The sequence below is a fragment of the Oncorhynchus keta genome, unplaced genomic scaffold (genome assembly GCF_023373465.1).
Source record: "Oncorhynchus keta strain PuntledgeMale-10-30-2019 unplaced genomic scaffold, Oket_V2 Un_contig_18252_pilon_pilon, whole genome shotgun sequence".
Classification (NCBI taxonomy): domain Eukaryota; kingdom Metazoa; phylum Chordata; class Actinopteri; order Salmoniformes; family Salmonidae; genus Oncorhynchus; species Oncorhynchus keta.
In genome coordinates, this window is record NW_026280826.1 from 115,001 (window position 1) to 142,500 (window position 27,500).

The following is a 27,500-nucleotide window of genomic DNA, read 5'->3' on the forward strand; positions in this document are numbered from 1 at the left end:
TCCATCTCCATCCTCTCTCTCCTTTCTCTCCATCTCCATCTCTCTCCCTCTCTCCATCTCCATCTCTCTCCTCTCCCTCCATCTCCATCTCTCTCCTTTCTCTCCATCTCCATCTCTCTCCCTTTCTCTCCATCTCCACCTCTCTCCCTCTCCCTCCATCTCCATCTCTCTCCTTTCTCTCCATCTCCATCTCTCCCTTTCCCTCCATCTCCATCTCTCTCCTTTCTCTCCATCTCCATCCTCTCCCTTTCTCTCCATCTCCATCTCTCTCCTTTCTCTCCATCTCCATCTCTCTCCTTTCTCTCCATCTCCATCTCTCTCCTTTCTCTCCATCTCCATCTCTCTCCTTTCTCTCCATCTCCATCTCTCTCCTCTCTCCATCTCCATCTCTCTCCTTTCTCTCCATCTCCATCTCCTCTCCTTTCCCTCCATCTCCATCTCTCTCTCCTTTCTCTCCATCTCCATCTCTCTCCTTTCTCTCCATCTCCATCTCTCTCCTTTCTCTCCATCTCATCTCTCTCCTTTCTCTCCTCTCCATCTCCATCTCTCTCCTTTCTCTCCATCTCCATCTCTCCTTTCTCTCCATCTCCATCTCTCTCCTTTCTCTCCATCTCCATCTTTCTCTCCTCTCTCCTTTCTTTCCTCCATCTCCGTCCTCTCTCTCCTTTCTCTCCATCTCCATCTCTCTCATCTTTCTCTCCATCTCCATCTCTCTCTCCTTTCTCTCCATCTCTCTCATCTTTCTCTCCATCTCCATCTCTCTCCTTTCTCTCCATCTCCATCTCTCTCCTTTCTCTCCATCTCCATCTCTCCTTTCTCTCCATCTCCATCTCCTCTCCTTTCTCTCCATCTCCATCCTCTCTCCTTTCTCTCCATCTCCATCTCTCTCCTTTCTCTCCATCTCCATCTCTCTCCCTTTCTCTCCATCTCCATCTCTCTCCTTTCTCTCCATCTCCATCCCTCTCCTCTCCATCTCCATCCTCCATCTCCATCTCCTTTCTCTCCATCTCCATCTCTCTCTCCTTCTCATCTCCATCTCTCGTCCTCCTCCTTTCTCTCCATCATCTCCATCTCTCTCCTTTCTCTCCATCTCCATCTCTCTCCCTCCTCTCCATCTCCATCCCTTTCCTCCATCTCCATCTCTCTCCCTTTCCCTCCATCTCCATCTCTCTCCTTTCTCTCCATCTCCATCTCTCTCCTTTCTCTCCATCTCCATCTCTCTCCATCTCCATCTCTCTCTCCTTTCTCTCCATCTCTCATCTTTCTCCTCCCTCTCATCTCCTTTCTCTCCTCTCTCCTTTCTCTCCTCTCCATCTTTCTCTCCATCTTTCTCTCCATCTCCATCTCTCTCCTTTCTCTCCATCTCCATCTCTCTCCCCTTTCTCTCCATCTCCATCCTCCTCTCCTTTCTCTCCATCTCCATCTCTCTCCTTTCTCTCCATCTCCATCTCTCTCCATCTCCATCTCCATCTCTCTCTCTCTCCATCTCCATCTCTCTCCTTTCTCTCCATCTCCATCTCTCCTTTCCTCCATCTCCATCTCTCTCCTTTCTCTCCATCTCCATCTCTCCTCTCCTTTCTCCCTCCATCTCCATCCTCTCCTTTCTCTCCATCCATCTCTCTCCTTTCTCTCCATCTCCATCTCTCTCCCTTTCTCTCCATCTCCATCTCTCCTCTTTCCTCCTCTCCATCTCTCTCCATCTCCATCCTCTCCTTTCTCTCCATCCCCATCCTCTCTCCTTTCTCTCCATCTCCATCTCTCTCCTTTCTCTCCATCCATCCATCATCTCCTCTCCTTTCCTCCATCTCCATCCTCCTCTCCTTTCTCTCCATCTCCATCCTCTCTCATCTCCCTTTCCTCTCCATCTCCGTCCTCCTCTCCTTTCTCTCCATCTCCATCTCTCTCCTTTCCCTCCATCTCCATCTCTCCTCCCTCCATCTCCATCTCCATCTCCATCTCTCTCCTTTCCCTCCATCTCCATCTCCTCTCCTTTCTCTCCATCTCCATCTCCTTTCATCTCCTTTCTCTCCATCTCCATCTCTCTCCTTTTCTCCATCTCCATCTCTCCTTTCTCTCCATCTCCATCTCTCTCCTTTCTCTCCATCCTCTCCCTTTCTCTCCATCTCCATCTCTCTCCTTTCTCTCCATCTCCATCTCTCTCCTTTCTCTCCATCTCCATCTCTCTCCTTTCTCTCCATCTCCATCTCTCCTTTCTCTCCATCTCCATCTCTCTCCTTTCCTCCATCTCCATCTCTCTCCCTTTCTCTCCATCTCCATCTCTCTCCTCTCTCCATCTCCATCCTCTCCTTTCTCTCCATCTCCATCTCTCTCCCTTTCTCTCCATCTCCATCTCTCTCCTTTCTCTCCATCTCCATCTCTCTCCTTTCTCTCCATCTCCATCTCCCTCTCCTTTCTCTCCATCTCCATCTCTCTCCTTTCTCTCCATCTCCATCTCTCTCCTTTTTCTCCATCTCCATCTCTCTCCTTTCTCTCCATCTCCATCTCTCCTTTCTCTCCATCTCCATCTCTCTCCTTTCCTCCATCTCCATCTCTCTCCTTTCCTCCATCTCCATCTCTCTCTTTTCCCTCCATCTCCATCTCTCTCCTTTCCTCCATCTCCATCTCTCCTTTCTCTCCATCTCCATCTCTCTCCTTTTCTCCATCTCCATCTCTCTCTCCTTTCCCTCCATCTCCATCTCTCTCTCCTTTCTCTCCATCTCCATCTCTCTCCCTTTCTCTCCATCTCCATCTCTCTCCTTTTCTCCATCTCCATCTCTCTCCTTTCTCTCCATCTCCATCTCTCTCCCTTTCTCTCCATCTCCATCTCTCTCCTTTCTCTCCATCTCCATCTCTCTCCTTTCTCTCCATCTCCATCTCTCCTCTCCATCTCCATCTCTCCATCTCCATCTCTCTCCTTTCCTCCATCTCCATCTCTCCCTTTCTCTCCATCTCCATCTCTCTCCCTTTCTCTCCATCTCCATCTCTCTCCTTTCTCTCCATCTCCATCTCTCTCCTTTCTCTCCATCTCCATCTCTCCCTTTCCTCCATCTCCATCTCTCTCTCCTTTCTCTCCATCTCCATCTCTCTCCTTTCTCTCCATCTCCATCTCTCTCCTTTCTCTCCATCTCCATCTCTCTCCTTTCTCCTCCATCTCCATCCTCTCCCTTTCTCTCCATCTCCATCTCTCTCCCTTTCTCTCCATCTCCATCTCTCTCCCTTTCTCTCCATCTCCATCTCTCTCCCTTTCTCTCCATCTCCATCTCTCTCCCTTTCCCTCCATCTCCATCTCTCTCCCTTTCTCTCCATCTCCATCTCTCTCCCTTTCTCTCCATCTCCATCTCTCTCCCTTTCTCTCCATCTCCATCTCTCTCCCTTTCTCTCCATCTCCATCTCTCTCCCTTTCTCTCCATCTCCATCTCTCTCCCTTTCTCTCCATCTCCATCTCTCTCCCTTTCCCTCCATCTCCATCTCCATCTCTCTCCCTTTCTCTCCATCTCCATCCTCTCCTCTCCTTTCTCTCCATCTCCATCTCTCTTTCTCCCTTTCTCTCCATCTCCATCTCTCTCTCCTTTCTCTCCATCTCCACCTCTCTCCTTTCTCTCCATCTCCATCTCTCTCCTTTCCCTCCATCTCCATCTCCTCTCCTTTCTCTCCATCTCCATCTCCTCTCTCCTTTCTCTCCATCTCCTCTCTCTCTCTCCATCTTTCTCTCCATCTCCATCTCTCTCTCTCCTTTCTCTCCATCTCCATCTCTCTCCCTTTCTCTCCATCTCCATCTCTCTCCTTTCTCTCCATCTCCATCTCTCTCCTTTCTCTCCATCTCCATCTCTCTCCTTTCTCTCCATCTCCATCTCTCTCTCCTTTCTCTCCATCTCCATCTCTCTCCTTTCTCTCCATCTCCATCTCTCTCCTTTCTCTCCATCTCCATCTCTCTCCCTTTCTCTCCATCTCCATCTCTCCTTTCTCTCCATCTCCATCTCTCTCCTTTCCCTCCATCTCCATCTCCTCTCCTTTCTCTCCATCTCCATCTCTCTCTCCTTTCTCTCCATCCCTCCTCTCTCCTTTCTCTCCATCTCCATCTCTCTCCTTTCTCTCCATCTCCATCTCTCTCCTTTCTCTCCATCTCCATCTCCTCTCCTTTCTCTCCATCTCCATCTCTCTCTCCTTTCTCTCCATCTCCATCTCTCTCCTTTCTCTCCATCTCCATCTCTCCTTTCTCTCCATCTCCATCCTCTCTCCCTTTCCTCCATCTCCATCTCTCTCCTTTCTCTCCATCTCCACCTCCTCCCTCTCCTCCATCTCCATCTCCTCTCTCTCCTTTCTCTCCATCTCCATCTCTCTCCTTTCTCTCCATCTCCATCTCTCCTCTCCTTTCTCTCCATCTCCATCTCCTCTCCTTTCTCTCCATCTCCATCTCTCCATCTCTTTCTCTCCTCCATCTCCTCTCTCTCCTTTCTCTCCATCTCCATCTCTCATCTCTCCTTTCTCTCCATCTCCATCTCTCTCTCTTTCCCTCCATCTCCATCTCTCTCCCTTTCTCTCCATCTCCATCTCTCTCCCTTTCTCTCCATCTCCATCTCTCTCCTTTCTCTCCATCTCCATCTCTCTCCTTTCCCTCCATCTCCATCTCTCTCTCCTTTCTCTCCATCTCCATCTCTCTCCTTTCCCTCCATCTCCATCTCTCTCCTCTCTCCCTTTCCATCTCCATCTCTCTCTCTTTCCCTCCATCTCCATCCCCTCCCTTTCCTCCATCTCCATCTCTCTCCTTTCCCTCCATCTCCATCTCTCTCCTTTCTCTCCATCTCCATCTCTCTCCTTTCTCTCCATCTCCATCTCTCTCCCTTTCCCTCCATCCATCTCCATCTCTCTCTCCCTTTCCCTCCATCTCCATCTCTCTCCTTTTCTCCATCCATCTCTCCATCTCTCTCCTTTCCCTCCATCTCCATCTCTCTCCTTTTCCCTCCATCTCCATCTCTCTCCTTTCTCTCCATCTCCATCCTCTCCCTTTCCCTCCATCTCATCTCTCTCCTTTCCTCCATCTCCATCTCTCTCCTTTCCCTCCTCTCCATCTCTCTCCTTTCCCTCCATCTCCATCTCTCTCCTTTCTCTCCATCTCCATCTCTCTCCTTTCCTCCATCTCCATCTCTCTCTCCTTTCTCTCCATCTCCATCTCTCTCCCTTTCCCTCCATCTCCATCTCTCTCCTTTCCCTCCATCTCCATCTCTCCTTTCCCTCCATCTCCTCTCCCTTTCCCTCCATCTCCATCTCTCTCCTTTCCTCCATCTCCATCTCTCTCCCTTTCTCTCCATCTCCATCTCTCTCCTTTCTCTCCATCTCCATCTCTCTCCTTTCTCTCCATCTCCATCTCTCTCTCCTTTCTCCTCCATCTCCATCTCTCTCCTTTCTCTCCATCTCCATCTCTCTCCTTTCCCTCCATCTCCATCTCTCTCCTTTCTCTCCTCTCCATCTCTCTCCTTTCCATCTCCATCTCCATCTCTCTCCTTTTCCTCCATCTCCATCTCTCTCCTTTCTCTCCATCTCCATCTCTCTCTCCTTTCCTCCATCTCTCTCTCCTTTCCTCTCCATCTCCATCTCTCTCCTTTCCCTCCATCTCCATCTCTCTCTCCTTTCTCTCCATCTCCATCTCTCTCCCTTTCATCTCCATCTCCATCTCTCTCTCCTTTCTCTCCATCTCCATTCTCTCTCCTTTCTCTCCATCTCCATCTCTCTCTCCTTTCTCTCCATCTCCATCTCTCTCCTTTCTCTCCATCTAGACATCTCTCTCCTTTCTCTCCATCTCCATCTCTCTCCCCTTTCTCTCCATCTCCATCTCTCTCCTTTCCTCCATCTCCATCTCTCTCCTTTCTCTCCATCTCCATCTCTCTCCTTTCCTCCATCTCCATCTCTCTCCCTTTCTCCATCTCTCTCCTTTCTCTCCATCTCCATCCTCTCTCCATTCCATCTCTCTCCATCTCCATCTCCATCTCTCTCCTTTCCCTCCATCTCCATCTCTCTCCCTTTCTCTCCATCTCCATCTCTCTCCCTTCTCCATCTCCATCTCTCTCCTTTCTCTCCATCTCCATCTCTCTCCTTTCCCTCCATCTCCATCTCTCTCCTTTCTCTCCATCTCCATCTCTCTCCTTTCTCTCCATCTCCATCTCTCTCCTTTCCTCCATCTCCATCTCTCTCCTTTCTCTCCATCTCCATCTCTCTCCCTTTCTCTCCATCCATCTCTCTCCCTTTCATCTCCATCTCCATCCTCTCTCCTTTTCTCCATCTCCATCTCTCTCCTTTCTCCCTCCATCTCCATCTCTCTCCTTCCATCTCCATCTCCATCTCTCCCTTTCTCCATCTCCATCTCTCTCTCTCTTTCCCTCCATCTCCATCTCTCTCCTTTCCCTCCATCTCCATCTCTCTCCTCCCTCCATCTCCATCTCTCTCCTTTCCTCCATCTCCATCTCTCTCCTTTCTCTCCATCTCCATCTCTCCTTCCATTTCTCTCCATCTCCATCTCCTCTCCTTTCTCTCCATCTCCATCTCTCTCCCTTTCTCTCCATCTCCATCTCTCTCCCTTTCCCTCCATCTCCATCTCCTCTCCTTTCTCTCCATCTCCATCTCTCTCCCTTTCTCTCCATCTCCATCTCTCTCCTTTCTCTCCATCTCCTCTCTCTCCTTTCCATCTCCATCTCCATCCATCTCCATCTCCATCTCTCTCCTTTCCCTCCATCTCCATCTCTCTCCTTTCTCTCCATCTCCATTCTCTCTCCTTTCTCTCCATCTCCATCTCTCTTTCCTTTCTCTCCATCTCCATCTCTCTCTCCTCTTTCCCTCCATCTCCATCTCTCTCCCTTTCTCTCCATCTCCATCTCTCTCTCTTCTTCCCTCCATCTCCATCTCCATCTCTCTCCTTTCCTCCATCTCCATCTCTCTCCTTTCTCTCCATCTCCATCTCTCTCCTTTCCCTCCATCTCCATCTCTCTCCTTTCTCTCCATCTCCACCTCTCTCTCCTTTCCTCCATCTCCATCTCCTCTCCTTCCTCTCCATCTCCATCTCTCTCCTTTCCTCCATCTCCATCTCTCTCCTTTCTCTCCATCTCCATCTCTCTCCCTTTCCATCTCCATCTCCATCTCCTCTCCTTTCCTCCATCTCCATCTCTCTCCTTTCTCTCCATCTCCATCTCTCCCCTTTCTCTCCATCTCCATCTCTCTCCTTTCCTCCATCTCCATCTCTCTCTCTCCCTCCATCTCCATCTCTCTCCTTTCTCTCCATCTCCATCTCTCTCCCTTTTCCCTCCATCTCCATCTCTCTCCTTTCTCTCCATCTCCATCTCTCTCCTTTCCCTCCATCTCATCATCTCTTTCCCTCCATCTCCATCTCCATCTCCATCTCCATCTCTCTCCTTTCTCTCCATCTCCATCTCTCTCCTTTCTCTCCATCTCCATCTCTCCTTTCCCTCCATCTCCATCTCCATCTTTCTCTCCATCTCTCTTTCCTCCATCTCCTTTCCCTCCATCTCCATCTCTCTCCTTTCCCTCCATCTCCATCTCTCTCCTTTCTCTCCATCTCCATCTCTCTCCCTTTCTCTCCATCTCCATCTCTCTCTCTTTCCCTCCATCTCCATCTCTCTCCTTTCCTCCATCTCCATCTCTCTCCATCTCCATCTCTCCATCTCCATCTCCTCCTTTCTCTCCATCTCCATCTCTCTCCCTTTCTCTCCATCTCCATCTCTCTCCTTTCCCTCCATCTCCATCTCCATCTCTCTCCCTTTCTCTCCATCTCCATCTCCTCTCCTTTCCATCTCCATCTCTCTTCCTCCATCTCCATCTCTCTCCTTTCTCTCCATCCATCTCTCTCCTTTCCCTCCATCTCCATCTCTCTCCTTCCTCCATCTCCATCTCTCCTTTCTCTCCATCTCCATCTCTTTCCCTCCATCTCCATCTCTTTCCTCCATCTCCATCTCTCTCCCTTTCCTCCATCTCCATCTCTCTCCTTTCTCTCCATCTCCATCTCTCTCTTTCCTCCATCTCCATCTCTTTCCCTCCATCTCCATCTCTCTCTTTCTCTCCATCTCCATCTCTCCTTTCCTCCATCTCCATCTCCATCTCTTTTCCTCCATCTCCATCTCTCTCCTTTCCCTCCATCTCCATCTCTCTCTCCTTTCCTCTCCATCTCCATCTCCATCTCTCTCCTTTCCTCCATCTCCATCTCTCTCCTTTCCCTCCATCTCCATCTCTCTCCTTTTCTCCTCCATCTCCATCTCCATCTCCATTTCCTTCTCCATCTCCATCTCTCTCCTTTTCTCCATCTCCATCTCTCACCCTTTCCTCTCCATCTCCATCTCTCTCCTTTCTCTCCATCTCCATCTCATCTCTCCTTCTCTCTCCATCTCCATCTCTCTCCTTTCTCCATCTCCATCTCTCTCCCTTTCCTCCATCTCCATCTCTCTCCAGTCTCCATCTCCATCTCTCTCTCCTTTCTCTCCATCTCCATCTCTCTCCTTTCTCTCCATCTCCATCTCTCTCCTTTCTCTCCATCTCCATCTCTCTCCCTTTCCTCCATCTCCATCTCTCTCCTTTCTCTCCATCTCCATCTCTCTCCTTTCTCTCCATCTCCATCTCTCCTTTCTCTCCATCTCCATCTCTCTCTCCTTTTCCTCCATCTCCATCTTTTCTCCATCTCCATCTCTCTCCCTTTCCTCCATCTCTCTCTCCTTTCTCTCCATCTCCATCTCTTTCCCTCCATCTCCATCTCTCTCCTTTCTCCATCTCCATCTCTCTCCTTTAGAGGTCTCCATCTCCATCTCTCCTCTTTCCCTCCATCTCCATCTCTTTCCCTCCATCTCCATCTCTCTCCCTTTCTCTCCATCTCCATCTCTCTCCCTTTCCCTCCATCTCCATCTCCATCTCTCTCCCTTTCTCTCCATCTCCATCTCTCTCCCTTTCCCTCCATCTCCATCTCTCTCCCTTTCCCTCCATCTCCATCTCCATCTCTCTCCCTTTCCCTCCATCTCCATCTCTCACCCTTTCTCTCCATCTCCATCTCTCTCCCTTTTCCTCCATCTCCATCTCCATCTCTCTCCCTTTCCCTCCATCTCCATCTCTCTCCCTTTCCCTCCATCTCCATCTCACCTTTCTCTCCATCTCCATCTCTCTCCTTTCTCTCCATCTCATCTCTCTAGGGCTCCATCTCCATCTCTCTCCCTTTCCCTCCATCTCCATCTCTCTCCCTTTCTCTCCATCTCCAGAGGTCTCCTTTCTCTCCATCTCCATCTCTCTCCCTTTCTCTCCATCTCCATCTCTCTCCTTTCTCTCCATCTCCATCTCTCTCCTTTCTCTCCATCTCCATCTCTCCTTCTCTCCCTCCATCTCCATCTCTCTCCTTTCTCTCCATCTCATCTCTCTCCCTTTCTCTCCATCTCCATCTCTCTCCCTTTCTCTCCATCTCCATCTCTCTCCCTTTCCCTCCATCTCCATCTCTCTCCCTTTCCCTCCATCTCCATCTTCCTCTTCATCTCTCCCTCTCTCTCCCTCTCCCTCCCTCCCCCCCAGTGTCTCTGTCAGTGGGTTCTGAGTGTAAGGCGTGGTTACCGTAGCAACGTGCCCTACCACAACTGGAGTCACGGCCTCAGCACCGCTCAGTGTATGTTCGCTATGATGATGTCTACCGACCAGCTACAGGTGAGAGGTCAGAGGTCAGAGGTTAGGGCTCAGTGTGTGTTCGCTATGATGATGTCTACAGACCAGCTACAGGTGAGAGGTCAGAGGTCAGAGGTTAGGGCTCAGCGTGTGTTCGCTATGATGATGTCTACAGACCAGCTACAGGTGAGAGGTCAGAGGTCAGAGGTTAGGGCTCAGTGTGTGTTCGCTATGATGATGTCTACAGACCAGCTACAGGTCAGAGGTCAGAGGTTAGGGCTCAGTGTATGTTAGCTATGATGATGTCTACAGACCAGCTACAGGTCAGAGGTCAGAGGTTAGGGCTCAGTGTATGTTCGCTATGATGATGTCTCTCTCTCTCTCTCTCTCTCTCTCTCTCTCTCTCTCTCTCTCTCTCTCTCTCTCTCTCTCTCTCTCTCTCTCTCTCTCTCTCTCTCTCTCTCTCTCTCTCTCTCTCTCTCTCTCTCTCTCTCTCTCTCTCTCAGTCTAATTTATCTCGTCTGGAGGTGTTGGCTCTGATGATAGCTACTCTGAACCACGACCTGGATCACAGAGGAGTCAGTAACTCCTACATAGAGAGGTACACTCTCACCTCTCATTCTATCCTTCCATCCTTCTCTACATTCTAATTCATTCATTTTTTAATTCCATGATTTAGTTTTTTTACTTTGATTCATTCCACCACTCTCTCTTCTCTCTCTCCCTCTCCTCTCTCCCCCCTCCTCCTCTCCCCCTCTCTCCCTCTCTCTCCTCTCCTCCCCTCTCTCCTCTCTCTCCCCCTCCCTCTCTCTCTCCTCTATCCCTCTCTCCCCTCTCCCTCTCTCCCCCTCTCTCTCCTCTATCCCCCTCTCCCCCTCTCCTCCCTCTCTCTCTCTCTCCTCCCCCTCCTCTCTCCAGGACTCAGCAGCCTCTAGCCCAGCTGTATGGAACCTCCTCTCTGGAGCATCATCACTATGACATGTGCCTCTTCATCCTCAACAACCCGGTTAGAACCCTCCCTCATCCCTCCCTTCATCCCTCCCTTCATCCCTCCCTCATCCCTCCCTTCATCCCTCCCTCATCCCCCCTCATCCCTCCTCCTTCATCCCTCCCTCCATTCCTCCCTCATCCCTCCCTCATGCATCCATCCCTCCCTCATCCCTCCCTTCATCCCTCCCTCATCCCTCCCTCCATTCCTCCCTCATCATCCCTCCCTCCCTCCTCCCTCCCTCATCCTCCCTCATCCCTCCCTCCTCCCCTCCCATCCCTCTCCCTCCTCCCTCATCCCTCCCTCCCTCATCCCTCCCTCCCCCCCCCCCTCATCCCTCCCTCATCCCTCCCTCCCTCCCTCATCCCTCCCTCATCCCTTCCTCATCCCTCCCTCTTTCCATTCTTTCGTTCTTTTGATCATCCATCATTGACTCACTCTTCTCTCTCCCCCTCTTTCTCTCTCTCTCCTTCTCTCCTCTCTTTGTCTCCCTCTCTCTCTCTCCCTCTCTTCTCCCCCCCTCTCTCTCTCTCTCTGTCTCTTCTCACCCTCTTTCTCTCTCTCTCCTTCTCTCCTCTCTTTGTCTCCCTCTCTCTGTCCCCCTCTCCCTCTCCCTCTCTGTCTCTTTATCTATCTTCTCTCCTCTCTTTGTCTCCCTCTCCCTCTCCCTCCCCCCAGGGAAGTCAGATCCTCAGTGGTCTGTGTCCTGATGACTACAGGACAGTGTTACCCATGATAGAGAAAGCCATCCTGGCTACGGACCTGGCTGTCTACATGGAGTATGTATACTGTACTATATATCTACTTATATAGAGTATGTATACTGTACTATATATCTACTTATATAGAGTATGTATACTGTACTATATATCTACTTATATGGAGTATGTATTCTGTACTATATATCTACTTATATAGAGTATGTATTCTGTACTATATATCTACGTATGTAGAGTATGTATACTGTACTATATATGTACTTATATAGAGTATGTATACTGTACTATATATATACTTATATAGAGCATGTATACTGTACTATATATGTACTTATATAGAGTATTTATATTGTACTATATATGTACTTATATATAGTATGTATTCTGTACTATATAACTGCTTATATAGAATATGTATACTGTACTATATATGTACTTATATGGAGTATGTATTCTGTACTATATATCTACTTATATATGGTATGTATACTGCACTATATAACTACTTATATGGAGTATGTATACTGTACTATATATGTGCTTAAATAGAGTATTTATACTGTACTATATAACTACTTATATGGAGTATGTATACTGTACTATATATGTGCTTTTATAGAGTATGTAATGCTGCACTCATCTCATATGTATATACTGTACTCGATACCATCTACTGTATGCTGCTCTGTACCATCACTCATTCATATATCCTTATGTACATGTTCCTTATCCCCTTACACTGTGTATAAGACAGTAGTTTTGGAATTGTTAGTTAGATTACTTGTTGGTTATCACTGCATTGTCGGAACTAGAAGCACAAGCATTTCGCTACACTCGCATTTAACATCTGCTAACCATGTGTATGTGACAAATAAAATTTGATTTGATTTGATTTGATTTGTACTATATAACTACATACAGTATATTTTGTCTATATAGAGTATGTATACTTTACTATATATGTACTTATATGTTGTCTATATAGAGTATGTATACTTTACTATATATTGCGCGACAGGTGGCCTAGCGACAGGTGGCCTAGCGACAGGTGGCCTAGCGACAGGTGGCCTAGTGACAGGTAGCCTAGCGACAGGTAGCCTAGCGACAGGTAGCCTAGCGACAGGTAGCCTAGCGACAGGTAGCCTAGTGGTTACAGTGTTGGGCCAGTAACCGAAAAGGTTGCAAGATCGAATCCCCCGAGCTGACAAGGTAAAATTATTTCGTTCTGCCCCCTGAACAAGGCAGTCAACCCACTGTTAACCCAATGGGCACTTCTTACGTACCGTACAGTCAAGCTGCTCCCACAACAGCTCAGTAGGGTTGAGGTCCGGTGACTGTGCTGGCCACTCCACTATAGACAGAATACCAGCTGACTGCTTCTTCCCTAAAATAGCTCTTGCGTAGCTTGGAGTTGTGCTTTGGGTTTTTTCAGAGATGTATAATCACATGGTAAACTGACACCGCCTGGTATAGAGGTCCTGGAGGGCGGGGAGCTCTGTCCAGTCTACCATGTGATTCTACATCTCTGACACCGCCTGGTATAGAGGTCCTGGATGGCAGGGAGCTCTGCCCCAGTTTACCATGTGATTCTACATCTCTGACACCGCCTGGTATAGAGGTCCTGGAAGGCAGGGAGCTCTGCCCCAGTTTACCATGTGATTCTACATCTCTGACACCGCCTGGTATAGAGGTCCTGGAGGGCAGGGAGCTCTGCCCCAGTTTACCATGTGATTCTACATCGAGCAGGGGAGAGACTCCTTACTCTCTCACTCTGTGTGTGTGTGTGTGTGTGTGTGTGTGTGTGTGTGTGTGTGTGTGTGTGTGTGTGTGTGTGTGTGTGTGTGTGTGTGTGTGTGTGTGTGTGTGTGTGTGTGTGTGTGTGTGTGTTCAGGAGGAGGGCAGAGTTCTTTGAACTGGGTCAGAGAGGAGTGAGGTGGGAGGAGGACAGGCACAGAGACTTACTAAGGTGAGCGTCCTAAACCCTATATAGTGCACTACTTTAGACTGCAGCCCTATGGGCCTAAAGTAGTGCACGAGGGTCCCGTTTGGGACACGCATCTCTGCGTTAAGTAGTGACACCCTATTCTCTATATAGTGCACTAGTTTATGACACCCTATTCTCTATATAGTGCACTAGTTTATGACACCCTATTCTCTATATAGTGCACTACTTTAGACTGCAGCCCTATGGGCCTAAAGTAGTGCACGAGGGTCCCGTTTGGGACACGCTTCTCTGCGTTAAGTAGTGACACCCTATTCTCTATATAGTGCACTACTTTATGACACCCTATTCTCTATATAGTCGTGATCGACTCTGATCCAGGGGGGGTGTGTGTCTGTGCGTGTGTGTGTGTCTGTGTGTGTGTGTGTGTGTGTGTGTGTGTGTGTGTGTGTGTGTGTGTGTGTGTGTGTGTGTGTGTGTGTGTGTGTGTGTGGTGTGTGTCTCTCAGGTCGATGCTGATGACAGCCAGCGACATTGCTGCCATTACAAAGCCTTGGCATATTCAGAAGAGGGTAACACACACACACACACACGCACACACACACACACACACACACACACACACACACCACACACACACACACACACACACACACACACACACACACACACACACACACACACACACACACACACACACACACCCCCACACACACACACACACACACACACACACACACACACACACACACACACACACACACACACACACACACACACACACACACACACACACACACACACACACACACACACACACACACACCCACACCACACACCACACACACACACACACAGTTTATCCCTCATTCTCTCCCTCCTCAGACAGCTAAGTTGGTGGCATCAGAGTTTTTCGCTCAAGGAGACCGAGAGAAGGAAGAGTTCAACATCAAACCTGTTGTAAGTAGCTATCGCTGCTATCACATGTAGCTATCGCTGCTATCACATGTAGCTATCGCTGCTATCACATGTAGCTATCGCTGCTATCACATGTAGCTATCGCTGCTATCACATGTAGCTATCGCTGCTATCACATGTAGCTATCGCTGCTATCACATGTAGCTATCGCTGCTATCACATGTAGCTATCGCTGCTATCACATGTAGCTATCGCTGCTATCACATGTAGCTATCGCTGCTATCACATGTAGCTATCGCTGCTATCACATGTAGCTATCGCTATCACATGCTATCACATGTAGCTATCGCTGCTATCACATGTAGCTATCGCTGCTATCACATGTAGCTATCGCCGCTATCACATGTAGCTATCGCTGCTATCACATGTAGCTATCGCTGCTATCACATGTAGCTATCGCTGCTATCACATGTAGCTATCGCTGCTATCACATGTAGCTATCGCTGCTATCACATGTAGCTATCGCTGCTATCACATGTAGCTATCGCTCGCCGCTATCACATGTAGCTATCGCTGCTATCACATGTAGCTATCGCTGCTATCACATGTAGCTATCGCTGCTATCACATGTAGCTATCGCTGCTATCACATGTAGCTATCGCTGCTATCACATGTAGCTATCGCCGCTATCACATGTAGCTATCGCCGCTATCACATGTAGCTATCGCCGCTATCACATGTAGCTATCGCCGCTATCACATGTAGCTATCGCCGCTATCACATGTAGCTATCGCTGCTATCACATGTAGCTATCGCTGCTATCACATGTAGCTATCGCTGCTATCACATGTAGCTATCGCCTGGCTATCACATGTAGCTATCGCTGCCTGGAACTTAGTTCACATGTAGCCGCTGCTATCACATGTAGCTATCGCTACCTGGAACTTAGTTCACATCAAACCTATTAGTAGCTATCACATGCCTGGAACTAGTTCAACATCAAACCTATCACATGTAGCTATCGCGCCTGGAACTTAGTTCACATCAAACACATGTTGTTAGTAGCTATCGCTGCCTGCTATCACATGAACTTAGTTCAACATCAAACCATGTAGCTATCGCTGCTATCACATGTAGCTATACCTGGAACTTAGTTCAACATCAAACCATGTAGCTATCGCTGCCTGGAACTTAGTTCATCATGTAGCTATCTGCCTGAACTTAGTTCATCAAATGTAGCTATCGCTGCCTGGAACTTAGTTCATCAAATGTAAGTAGCTATCGCCTGGAACTTAGTTCACCATCAAACATGTAGCCTGAACTTATCACATGTAGCTATCGCTGCCTGGAACTTAGTTCATCAAATGTAGCTATCGCTGCCTGGAACTTAGTTCACCATCAAACCTGTTGTGTAGCTATCTGCCTGAACTTAGTTCACCATCAAACATGTAGCTATCGCGCCTGGCTAGTTCATCAAACCTGTAGTGTAGCTATCGCTGCCTGGAACTTAGTTCACCATCAAACATGTAGCTAAACATGTAGCTATCAAACCTGTAGTCAGCATGCTAGCCTGGAACTTAGTTCAACATCAAACCATGTAGCTATCTGCCTGAACTAGTTCACATGTAGCTATCGCCGAACTTAGTTCACATCAAACCTATAGTAAGTAGCTATCACATGTAGCTATCGCTGCTGCCTGGAACTTATCACAGTTAGCATCAAACCTGTTATCACATGTAGCTATCGCCTGGAACTTAGTTCACATCAAGCTGTCGTAGCTATCACATGTAGCTATCAAACCTGTCACATGTAGCTATCGCTGCCTGGAACTAGTTCATCAAATGTAGCTATCGCTGCCTGGCTAGTTCAACACATGTAGCTATTGCTGAACTATCATCAAATGTAGCTATCGCTGCCTGGAACTTAGTTCACCATCAAACCTGTAGTAAGTAGCTATCGCTACCTGGAACTTAGTTCACCATCAAACCTGTTGTAAGTAGCTATCGCTACCTGGAACTTAGTTCAACATCAAACCTGTTGTAAGTAGCTATCGCTGCCTGGAACTTAGTTCAACATCAAACCTGTTGTAAGTAGCTATCGCTGCCTGGAACTTAGTTCAACATCAAACCTGTTGTAAGTAGCTATCGCTACCTGGAACTTAGTTCAACATCAAACCTGTTGTAAGTAGCTATCGCTACCTGGAACTTAGTTCAACATCAAACCTGTAGTATGTAGCTATCGCTACCTGGAACTTAGTTCAACATCAAACCTGTAAGTAGCTATCGCTACCTGGAACTTAGTTCAACATCAAACCTGTAGTAAGTAGCTATCGCTACCTGGAACTTAGTTCAACATCAAACCTCAATGCATGGAACTTCGCTACTTACAACAGGTTTGATGTTGAACTAAGTTCCAAGACAACATGTTAACTCAGTTGACCTCTGACCTGCAGGACAACATGTTAACTCAGTTGACCTCTGACCTGCAAGACAACATGTTAACTCAGTTGACCTCTGACCTGCAAGACAACATGTTAACTCAGTTGACCTCTGACCTGCAAGACAACATGTTAACTCAGTTGACCTCTGACCTGCAAGACAACATGTTAACTCAGTTGACCTCTGACCTGCAAGACAACATGTTAACTCAGTTGACCTCTGACCTGCAAGACAACATGTTAACTCAGTTGACCTCTGACCTGCAAGACAACATGTTAACTCAGTTGACCTCTGACCTGCATGTTAAGTCAGTTGACCTCTGACCTGCAAGACAACATGTTAACTCAGTTGACCTCTGACCTGCAAGACAACATGTTAACTCAGTTGACCTCTGACCTGCAAGACAACATGTTAACTCAGTTGACCTCTGACCTGCAAGACAACATGTTAACTCAGTTGACCTCTGACCTGCAAGATAACATGTTAACTCAGTTGACCTCTGACCTGCATGTTAACTCAGGTGACCTCTGACCTGCAGGACAACATGTTAACTCAGTTGACCTCTGACCTGCAAGACAACATGTTAACTCAGTTGACCTCTGACCTGCAGGACAACATGTTTAACTCAGTTGAACTCTGACCTGCAAGACAACATGTTAACTCAGTTGACCTCTGACCTGCAAGATAACATGTTAACTCAGTTGACCTCTGACCTGCAAGACAACATGTTAACTCAGTTGACCTCTGACCTGCAGGACAACATGTTTAACTCAGTTGAACTCTGACCTGCAAGACAACATGTTAACTCATATTAATGTTAACTCAGTTGACCTCTGACCTGCAGGACAACATGTTTAACTCAGGCGTGACAATAAGTTCCATCTGTTTGTCCCCAGGACATGATGAACAGAGACAACAGCACTCGTCTTCCTCACATGCAGGTCAACTACATCGATGGGATGTGCCATCCCTTATACCAGGTGGGTACTAGTCCATTCACCCTCGATACAACCTGGGTAGGTACTAGTCCATTCACCCTCCATACAACCTGGGTAGATAGTAGTCCATTCACCTCTGACCTGCAGGACAACCTGTTTAACTAGTCTATACAACCTGTTTGTACTAGTCTGATGAACAACCTGGGTGGGTTCTACATGCAGGTCACAACCTGGGATGTACCATCTATACAACCTGGGTACTAGTCCATACAACCTCCATGTACTAGTCTATACAACCTGGGTGGGTACTAGTCTCCATACAACCTGGGTGATAGGTACTCTATACAACCTCTAGTCTATACAACCTGGGTTCTAGTCATACAACCTGGGTGGGTACCAGTCTATACAACCTGGGTAGGTAGGTACTAGTCCTAGTCTATACAACCTGGGTAGGTACTAGTCTATACAACCTGGGTACTAGTCTATACAACCTGGGTGGGTTCTAGTCTATACAACCTGGGTGGGTACCAGTCTATACAACCTGGGTGGGTACCAGTCTATACAACCTGGGTGGGTGCTAGTCTATACAACCTGGGTGGGTACTAGTCTATACAACCTGGGTGGGTACTAGTCTATACAACCTGGGTGGGTACTAGTCTATACAACCTGGGTGGGTAGTAGTCTATACAACCTGGGTGGGTTCTAGTCTATACAACCTGGGTACTAGTCTATACAACCTGGGTACTAGTCTATACAACCTGGGTGGGTACTAGTCTATACAACCTGGGTGGGTACTAGTCTATACAACCTGGGTGGGTACTAGTCTATACAACCTGGGTGGGTACTAGTCTATACAACCTGGGTACTAGTCTATACAACCTGGGTACTAGTCTATACAACCTGGGTGGGTACTAGTCTATACAACCTGGGTGGGTACTAGTCTATACAACCTGGGTGGGTACTAGTCTATACAACCTGGGTGGGTACTAGTCTATACAACCTGGGTACTAGTCTATACAACCTGGGTGGGTACTAGTCTATACAACCTGGGTGGGTACCAGTCTATACAACCTGGGTGGGTACTAGTCTATACAACCTGGGTACTAGTCTATACAACCTGGGTACTAGTCTATACAACCTGGGTGGGTACTAGTCTATACAACCTGGGTGGGTACTAGTCTATACAACCTGGGTACTAGTCTATACAACCTGGGTGGGTACTAGTCTATACAACCTGGGTACTAGTCTATACAACCTGGGTGGGTACTAGTCTATACAACCTGGGTGGGTACTAGTCTATACAACCTGGGTGGGTACTAGTCTATACAACCTGGGTGGGTACTAGTCTATACAACCTGGGTGGGTACTAGTCTATACAACCTGGGTGGGTACTAGTCTATACAACCTGGGTGGGTACTAGTCTATACAACCTGGGTACTAGTCTATACAACCTGGGTGGGTACTAGTCTATACAACCTGGGTACTAGTCTATACAACCTGGGTGGGTACTAGTCTATACAACCTGGGTGGGTTCTAGTCTATACAACCTGGGTACTAGTCTATACAACCTGGGTGGGTACCAGTCTATACAACCTGGGTGGGTACTAGTCTATACAACCTGGGTGGGTACCAGTCTATACAACCTGGGTGGGTACTAGTCTATACAACCTGGGTACTAGTCTATACAACCTGGGTGGGTACTAGTCTATACAACCTGGGTGGGTACTAGTCTATACAACCTGGGTGGGTACTAGTCTATACAACCTGGGTGGGTACTAGTCTATACAACCTGGGTGGGTACTAGTCTATACAACCTGGGTGGGTACTAGTCTATACAACCTGGGTGGGTAGTAGTCTATACAACCTGGGTGGGTACTAGTCTATACAACCTGGGTGGGTACTAGTCTATACAACCTGGGTGGGTACTAGTCTATACAACCTGGGTGGGTACTAGTCTATACAACCTGGGTGGGTTCTAGTCTATACAACCTGGGTGGGTACTAGTCTATACAACCTGGGTGGGTACTAGTCTATACAACCTGGGTGGGTACTAGTCTATACAACCTGGGTGGGTACTAGTCTATACAACCTGGGTGGGTACTAGTCTATACAACCTGGGTGGGTACTAGTCTATACAACCTGGGTGGGTACTAGTCTATACAACCTGGGTGGGTACTAGTCTATACAACCTGGGTGGGTACTAGTCTATACAACCTGGGTGGGTACTAGTCTATACAACCTGGGTGGGTACTAGTCTATACAACCTGGGTGGGTACTAGTCTATACAACCTGGGTGGGTACTAGTCTATACAACCTGGGTGGGTACTAGTCTATACAACCTGGGTACTAGTCTATACAACCTGGGTGGGTAGTAGTCTATACAACCTGGGTACTAGTCTATACAACCTGGGTGGGTACTAGTCTATACAACCTGGGTGGGTACTAGTCTATACAACCTGGGTGGGTACTAGTCTATACAACCTGGGTGGGTACTAGTCTATACAACCTGGGTGGGTACTAGTCTATACAACCTGGGTACTAGTCTATACAACCTGGGTACTAGTCTATACAACCTGGGTGGGTACTATACAAGTCTATACAACCTGGGTGGGTACTAGTCTATACAACCTGGGTGGGTACTAGTCTATACAACCTGGGTGGGTACTAGTCTATACAACCTGGGTGGGTACTAGTCTATACAACCTGGGTGGGTACTAGTCTATACAACCTGGGTTACTAGTCTATACAACCTGGGTGGGTACCAGTCTATACAACCTGGGTGGGTACTAGTCTATACAACCTGGGTGGGTACTAGTCTATACAACCTGGGTGGGTACTAGTCTATACAACCTGGGTGGGTACTAGTCTATACAACCTGGGTGGGTTCTAGTCTATACAACCTGGGTGGGTACTAGTCTATACAACCTGGGTGGGTAGTAGTCTATACAACCTGGGTGGGTGCTAGTCTATACAACCTGGGTGGGTACCAGTCTATACAACCTGGGTTCTAGTCTATACAACCTGGGTACTAGTCTATACAACCTGGGTGGGTACTAGTCTATACAACCTGGGTGGGTACTAGTCTATACAACCTGGGTGGGTACTAGTCTATACAACCTGGGTGGGTACTAGTCTATACAACCTGGGTACTAGTCTATACAACCTGGGTTCTAGTCTATACAACCTGGGTACTAGTCTATACAACCTGGGTACTAGTCTATACAACCTGGGTGGGTACTAGTCTATACAACCTGGGTGCTAGTCTATACAACCTGGGTACTAGTCTATACAACCTGGGTGGGTACTAGTCTATACAACCTGGGTACTAGTCTATACAACCTGGGTGGGTACTAGTCTATACAACCTGGGTACTAGTCTATACAACCTGGGTACTAGTCTATACAACCTGGGTGGGTACTAGTCTATACAACCTGGGTGGGTACTAGTCTATACAACCTGGGTACTAGTCTATACAACCTGGGTACTAGTCTATACAACCTGGGTGGGTACTAGTCTATACAACCTGGGTGGGTACTAGTCTATACAACCTGGGTGGGTACTAGTCTATACAACCTGGGTGGGTACTAGTCTATACAACCTGGGTGGGTACTAGTCTATACAACCTGGGTGGGTACTAGTCTATACAACCTGGGTGGGTACTAGTCTATACAACCTGGGTGGGTACTAGTCTATACAACCTGGGTGGGTACTAGTCTATACAACCTGGGTGGGTACTAGTCTATACAACCTGGGTGGGTACTAGTCTATACAACCTGGGTGGGTACTAGTCTATACAACCTGGGTGGGTACTAGTCTATACAACCTGGGTGGGTACTAGTCTATACAACCTGGGTACTAGTCTATACAACCTGGGTGGGTACTAGTCTATACAACCTGGGTGGGTACTAGTCTATACAACCTGGGTGGGTACTAGTCTATACAACCTGGGTGGGTACTAGTCTATACAACCTGGGTGGGTACTAGTCTATACAACCTGGGTACTAGTCTATACAACCTGGGTGGGTACTAGTCTATACAACCTGGGTGGGTGCTAGTCTATACAACCTGGGTGGGTACTAGTCTATACAACCTGGGTGGGTACTAGTCTATACAACCTGGGTGGGTACTAGTCTATACAACCTGGGTGGGTACTAGTCTATACAACCTGGGTACTAGTCTATACAACCTGGGTGGGTAGTAGTCTATACAACCTGGGTGGGTACTAGTCTATACAACCTGGGTGGGTACTAGTCTATACAACCTGGGTGGGTACTAGTCTATACAACCTGGGGGGTACTAGTCTATACAACCTGGGTGGGTACTAGTCTATACAACCTGGGTACTAGTCTATACAACCTGGGTGGGTACTAGTCTATACAACCTGGGTGGGTACTAGTCTATACAACCTGGGTGGGTACTAGTCTATACAACCTGGGTACTAGTCTATACAACCTGGGTGGGTACTAGTCTATACAACCTGGGTGGGTACTAGTCTATACAACCTGGGTGGGTACTAGTCTATACAACCTGGGTACTAGTCTATACAACCTGGGTGGGTACTAGTCTATACAACCTGGGTGGGTACTAGTCTATACAACCTGGGTGGGTACTAGTCTATACAACCTGGGTGGGTACTAGTCTATACAACCTGGGTACTAGTCTATACAACCTGGGTGGGTACTAGTCTATACAACCTGGGTACTAGTCTATACAACCTGGGTGGGTACTAGTCTATACAACCTGGGTGGGTACTAGTCTATACAACCTGGGTACTAGTCTATACAACCTGGGTACTAGTCTATACAACCTGGGTGGGTACTAGTCTATACAACCTGGGTACTAGTCTATACAACCTGGGTGGGTACTAGTCTATACAACCTGGGTGGGTACTAGTCTATACAACCTGGGTGGGTACTAGTCTATACAACCTGGGTACTAGTCTATACAACCTGGGTACTAGTCTATACAACCTGGGTGGGTAGTAGTCTATACAACCTGGGTGGGTACTAGTCTATACAACCTGGGTGGGTACTAGTCTATACAACCTGGGTACTAGTCTATACAACCTGGGTGGGTACTAGTCTATACAACCTGGGTAGGTACTAGTCTATACAACCTGGGTACTAGTCTATACAACCTGGGTACTAGTCTATACAACCTGGGTAGTAGTCTATACAACCTGGGTGGGTACTAGTCTATACAACCTGGGTGGGTACTAGTCTATACAACCTGGGTGGGTGCTAGTCTATACAACCTGGCTGGGTACTAGTCTATACAACCTGGGTGGGTACTAGTCTATACAACCTGGGTGGGTACTAGTCTATACAACCTGGCTGGGTGCTAGTCTATACAACCTGGGTGGGTACTAGTCTATACAACCTGGGTACTAGTCTATACAACCTGGGTGGGTACTAGTCTATACAACCTGGGTGGGTACTAGTCTATACAACCTGGGTGGGTACTAGTCTATACAACCTGGGTGGGTACTAGTCTATACAACCTGGGTGGGTACTAGTCTATACAACCTGGGTACTAGTCTATACAACCTGGGTGGGTACTAGTCTATACAACCTGGGTGGGTACTAGTCTATACAACCTGGGTGGGTACTAGTCTATACAACCTGGGTGGGTACTAGTCTATACAACCTGGGTGGGTACTAGTCTATACAACCTGGGTGGGTACTAGTCTATACAACCTGGGGGGGTACTAGTCTATACAACCTGGGTGGGTACTAGTCTATACAACCTGGGTGGGTGCTAGTCTATACAACCTGGGTGGGTACTAGTCTATACAACCTGGGTGGGTACTAGTCTATACAACCTGGGTGGGTACTAGTCTATACAACCTGGGTACTAGTCTATACAACCTGGGTGGGTACTAGTCTATACAACCTGGGTGGGTACTAGTCTATACAACCTGGGTGGGTACTAGTCTATACAACCTGGGTGGGTACTAGTCTATACAACCTGGGTGGGTACTAGTCTATACAACCTGGGTGGGTACTAGTCTATACAACCTGGGTGGGTACTAGTCTATACAACCTGGGTGGGTACTAGTCTATACAACCTGGGTGGGTACTAGTCTATACAACCTGGGTGGGTACTAGTCTATACAACCTGGGTGGGTACTAGTCTATACAACCTGGGTGGGTACTAGTCTATACAACCTGGGTGGGTACTAGTCTATACAACCTGGGTACTAGTCTATACAACCTGGGTGGGTACTAGTCTATACAACCTGGGTGGGTACTAGTCTATACAACCTGGGTGGGTACTAGTCTATACAACCTGGGTGGGTACTAGTCTATACAACCTGGGTGGGTACTAGTCTATACAACCTGGGTGGGTACTAGTCTATACAACCTGGGTGGGTACTAGTCTATACAACCTGGGTGGGTACTAGTCTATACAACCTGGGTACTAGTCTATACAACCTGGGTGGGTACTAGTCTATACAACCTGGGTGGGTACTAGTCTATACAACCTGGGTACTAGTCTATACAACCTGGGTGGGTACTAGTCTATACAACCTGGGTGGGTACTAGTCTATACAACCTGGGTGGGTACTAGTCTATACAACCTGGGTACTAGTCTATACAACCTGGGTACTAGTCTATACAACCTGGGTGGGTACTAGTCTATACAACCTGGGTACTAGTCTATACAACCTGGGTGGGTACTAGTCTATACAACCTGGGTACTAGTCTATACAACCTGGGTACTAGTCTATTCAACCTGGGTGGGTACTAGTCTATACAACCTGGGTACTAGTCTATACAACCTGGGTGGGTACTAGTCTATACAACCTGGGTGGGTACTAGTCTATACAACCTGGGTACTAGTCTATACAACCTGGGTACTAGTCTATACAACCTGGGTACTAGTCTATACAACCTGGGTGGGTACTAGTCTATACAACCTGGGTGGGTACTAGTCTATACAACCTGGGTGGGTACTAGTCTATACAACCTGGGTGGGTACTAGTCTATACAACCTGGGTGGGTACTAGTCTATACAACCTGGGTGGGTACTAGTCTATACAACCTGGGTGGGTACTAGTCTATACAACCTGGGTGGGTACTAGTCTATACAACCTGGGTGGGTACTAGTCTATACAACCTGGGTGGGTACTAGTCTATACAACCTGGGTGGGTACTAGTCTATACAACCTGGGTACTAGTCTATACAACCTGGGTGGGTACTAGTCTATACAACCTGGGTACTAGTCTATACAACCTGGGTGGGTACTAGTCTATACAACCTGGGTGGGTACTAGTCTATACAACCTGGGTGGGTACTAGTCTATACAACCTGGGTGGGTACTAGTCTATACAACCTGGGTGGGTACTAGTCTATACAACCTGGGTACTAGTCTATACAACCTGGGTGGGTACTAGTCTATACAACCTGGGTGGGTACTAGTCTATACAACCTGGGTGGGTACTAGTCTATACAACCTGGGTACTAGTCTATACAACCTGGGTGGGTACTAGTCTATACAACCTGGGTGGGTACTAGTCTATACAACCTGGGTGGGTACTAGTCTATACAACCTGGGTGGGTACTAGTCTATACAACCTGGGTGGGTACTAGTCTATACAACCTGGGTACTAGTCTATACAACCTGGGTACTAGTCTATACAACCTGGGTGGGTACTAGTCTATACAACCTGGGTGGGTACTAGTCTATACAACCTGGGTACTAGTCTATACAACCTGGGTGGGTACTAGTCTATACAACCTGGGTACTAGTCTATACAACCTGGGTGGGTACTAGTCTATACAACCTGGGTACTAGTCTATACAACCTGGGTGGGTACTAGTCTATACAACCTGGGTGGGTACTAGTCTATACAACCTGGGTGGGTACTAGTCTATACAACCTGGGTACTAGTCTATACAACCTGGGTGGGTACTAGTCTATACAACCTGGGTACTAGTCTATACAACCTGGGTGGGTACTAGTCTATACAACCTGGGTACTAGTCTATACAACCTGGGTGGGTACTAGTCTATACAACCTGGGTGGGTACTAGTCTATACAACCTGGGTGGGTACTAGTCTATACAACCTGGGTACTAGTCTATACAACCTGGGTGGGTACTAGTCTATACAACCTGGGTGGGTACTAGTCTATACAACCTGGGTGGGTACTAGTCTATACAACCTGGGTGGGTACTAGTCTATACAACCTGGGTACTAGTCTATACAACCTGGGTACTAGTCTATACAACCTGGGTGGGTACTAGTCTATACAACCTGGGTGGGTACTAGTCTATACAACCTGGGTGGGTACTAGTCTATACAACCTGGGTGGGTACTAGTCTATACAACCTGGGTGGGTACTAGTCTATACAACCTGGGTGGGTACTAGTCTATACAACCTGGGTGGGTAGTAGTCTATACAACCTGGGTGGGTACTAGTCTATACAACCTGGGTGGGTACTAGTCTATACAACCTGGGTGGGTACTAGTCTATACAACCTGGGTGGGTACTAGTCTATACAACCTGGGTACTAGTCTATACAACCTGGGTACTAGTCTATACAACCTGGGTGGGTACTAGTCTATACAACCTGGGTACTAGTCTATACAACCTGGGTGGGTACTAGTCTATACAACCTGGGTACTAGTCTATACAACCTGGGTGGGTACTAGTCTATACAACCTGGGTGGGTACTAGTGGGTACTAGTCTATACAACCTGGGTACTAGTCTATACAACCTGGGTACTAGTCTATACAACCTGGGTGGGTACTAGTCTATACAACCTGGGTGGGTACTAGTCTATACAACCTGGGTGGGTACTAGTCTATACAACCTGGGTGGGTACTAGTCTATACAACCTGGGTGGGTACTAGTCTATACAACCTGGGTGGGTACTAGTCTATACAACCTGGGTACTAGTCTATACAACCTGGGTACTAGTCTATACAACCTGGGTGGGTACTAGTCTATACAACCTGGGTGGGTACTAGTCTATACAACCTGGGTGGGTACTAGTCTATACAACCTGGGTACTAGTCTATACAACCTGGGTGGGTACTAGTCTATACAACCTGGGTGGGTACTAGTCTATACAACCTGGGTACTAGTCTATACAACCTGGGTGGGTACTAGTCTATACAACCTGGGTGGGTACTAGTCTATACAACCTGGGTGGGTACTAGTCTATACAACCTGGGTGGGTACTAGTCTATACAACCTGGGTGGGTACTAGTCTATACAACCTGGGTACTAGTCTATACAACCTGGGTAGTAGTCTATACAACCTGGGTGGGTAGTAGTCTATACAACCTGGGTGGGTACTAGTCTATACAACCTGGGTGGGTACTAGTCTATACAACCTGGGTGGGTACTAGTCTATACAACCTGGGTGGGTTCTAGTCTATACAACCTGGGTGGGTACTAGTCTATACAACCTGGGTGGGTACTAGTCTATACAACCTGGGTGGGTAGTAGTCTATACAACCTGGGTGGGTAGTAGTCTATACAACCTGGGTGGGTACTAGTCTATACAACCTGGGTGGGTACTAGTCTATACAACCTGGGTGGGTACTAGTCTATACAACCTGGGTGGGTACTAGTCTATACAACCTGGGTGGGTACTAGTCTATACAACCTGGGTGGGTACTAGTCTATACAACCTGGGTGGGTACTAGTCTATACAACCTGGGTGGGTACTAGTCTATACAACCTGGGTGGGTACTAGTCTATACAACCTGGGTGGGTACTAGTCTATACAACCTGGGTGGGTACTAGTCTATACAACCTGGGTGGGTACCAGTCTATACAACCTGGGTGGGTACTAGTCTATACAACCTGGGTGGGTACTAGTCTATACAACCTGGGTGGGTACTAGTCTATACAACCTGGGTGGGTACTAGTCTATACAACCTGGGTACTAGTCTATACAACCTGG

General features: G+C 47.7%; 1 protein-coding gene and 1 long non-coding RNA gene across 3 annotated transcripts in view; one reads left to right on the forward strand and one right to left on the reverse strand.

Moving 5' to 3' along the window:
• Positions 1-27,500, forward strand: part of LOC127920064 (cGMP-specific 3',5'-cyclic phosphodiesterase-like) — a 42,241-nt gene that overhangs the window by 11,724 nt on the left and 3,017 nt on the right. Inside the window, exons 5-12 of the mRNA XM_052503892.1 lie at positions 9,550-9,678; positions 10,143-10,237; positions 10,555-10,642; positions 11,303-11,403; positions 13,235-13,309; positions 13,794-13,857; positions 14,171-14,245; positions 17,538-17,621. Of these exons, the coding sequence (XP_052359852.1) occupies positions 9,550-9,678; positions 10,143-10,237; positions 10,555-10,642; positions 11,303-11,403; positions 13,235-13,309; positions 13,794-13,857; positions 14,171-14,245; positions 17,538-17,621 (711 nt within the window). The remainder of the gene's footprint in view (positions 1-9,549; positions 9,679-10,142; positions 10,238-10,554; positions 10,643-11,302; positions 11,404-13,234; positions 13,310-13,793; positions 13,858-14,170; positions 14,246-17,537; positions 17,622-27,500) is intronic.
• LOC127920074 (uncharacterized) lies at positions 19,548-20,758 on the reverse strand. 2 transcript variants are annotated; one of them, XR_008105052.1, is made up of 3 exons: positions 20,697-20,758; positions 20,580-20,621; positions 19,548-19,593 (listed from the first exon to the last, which is right to left on the reverse strand). It is a non-coding gene; the product is annotated as an uncharacterized LOC127920074 (long non-coding RNA). The 2 variants fall into 2 exon arrangements; XR_008105053.1 differs by lacking the exon at positions 19,548-19,593 and adding an exon at positions 20,459-20,504.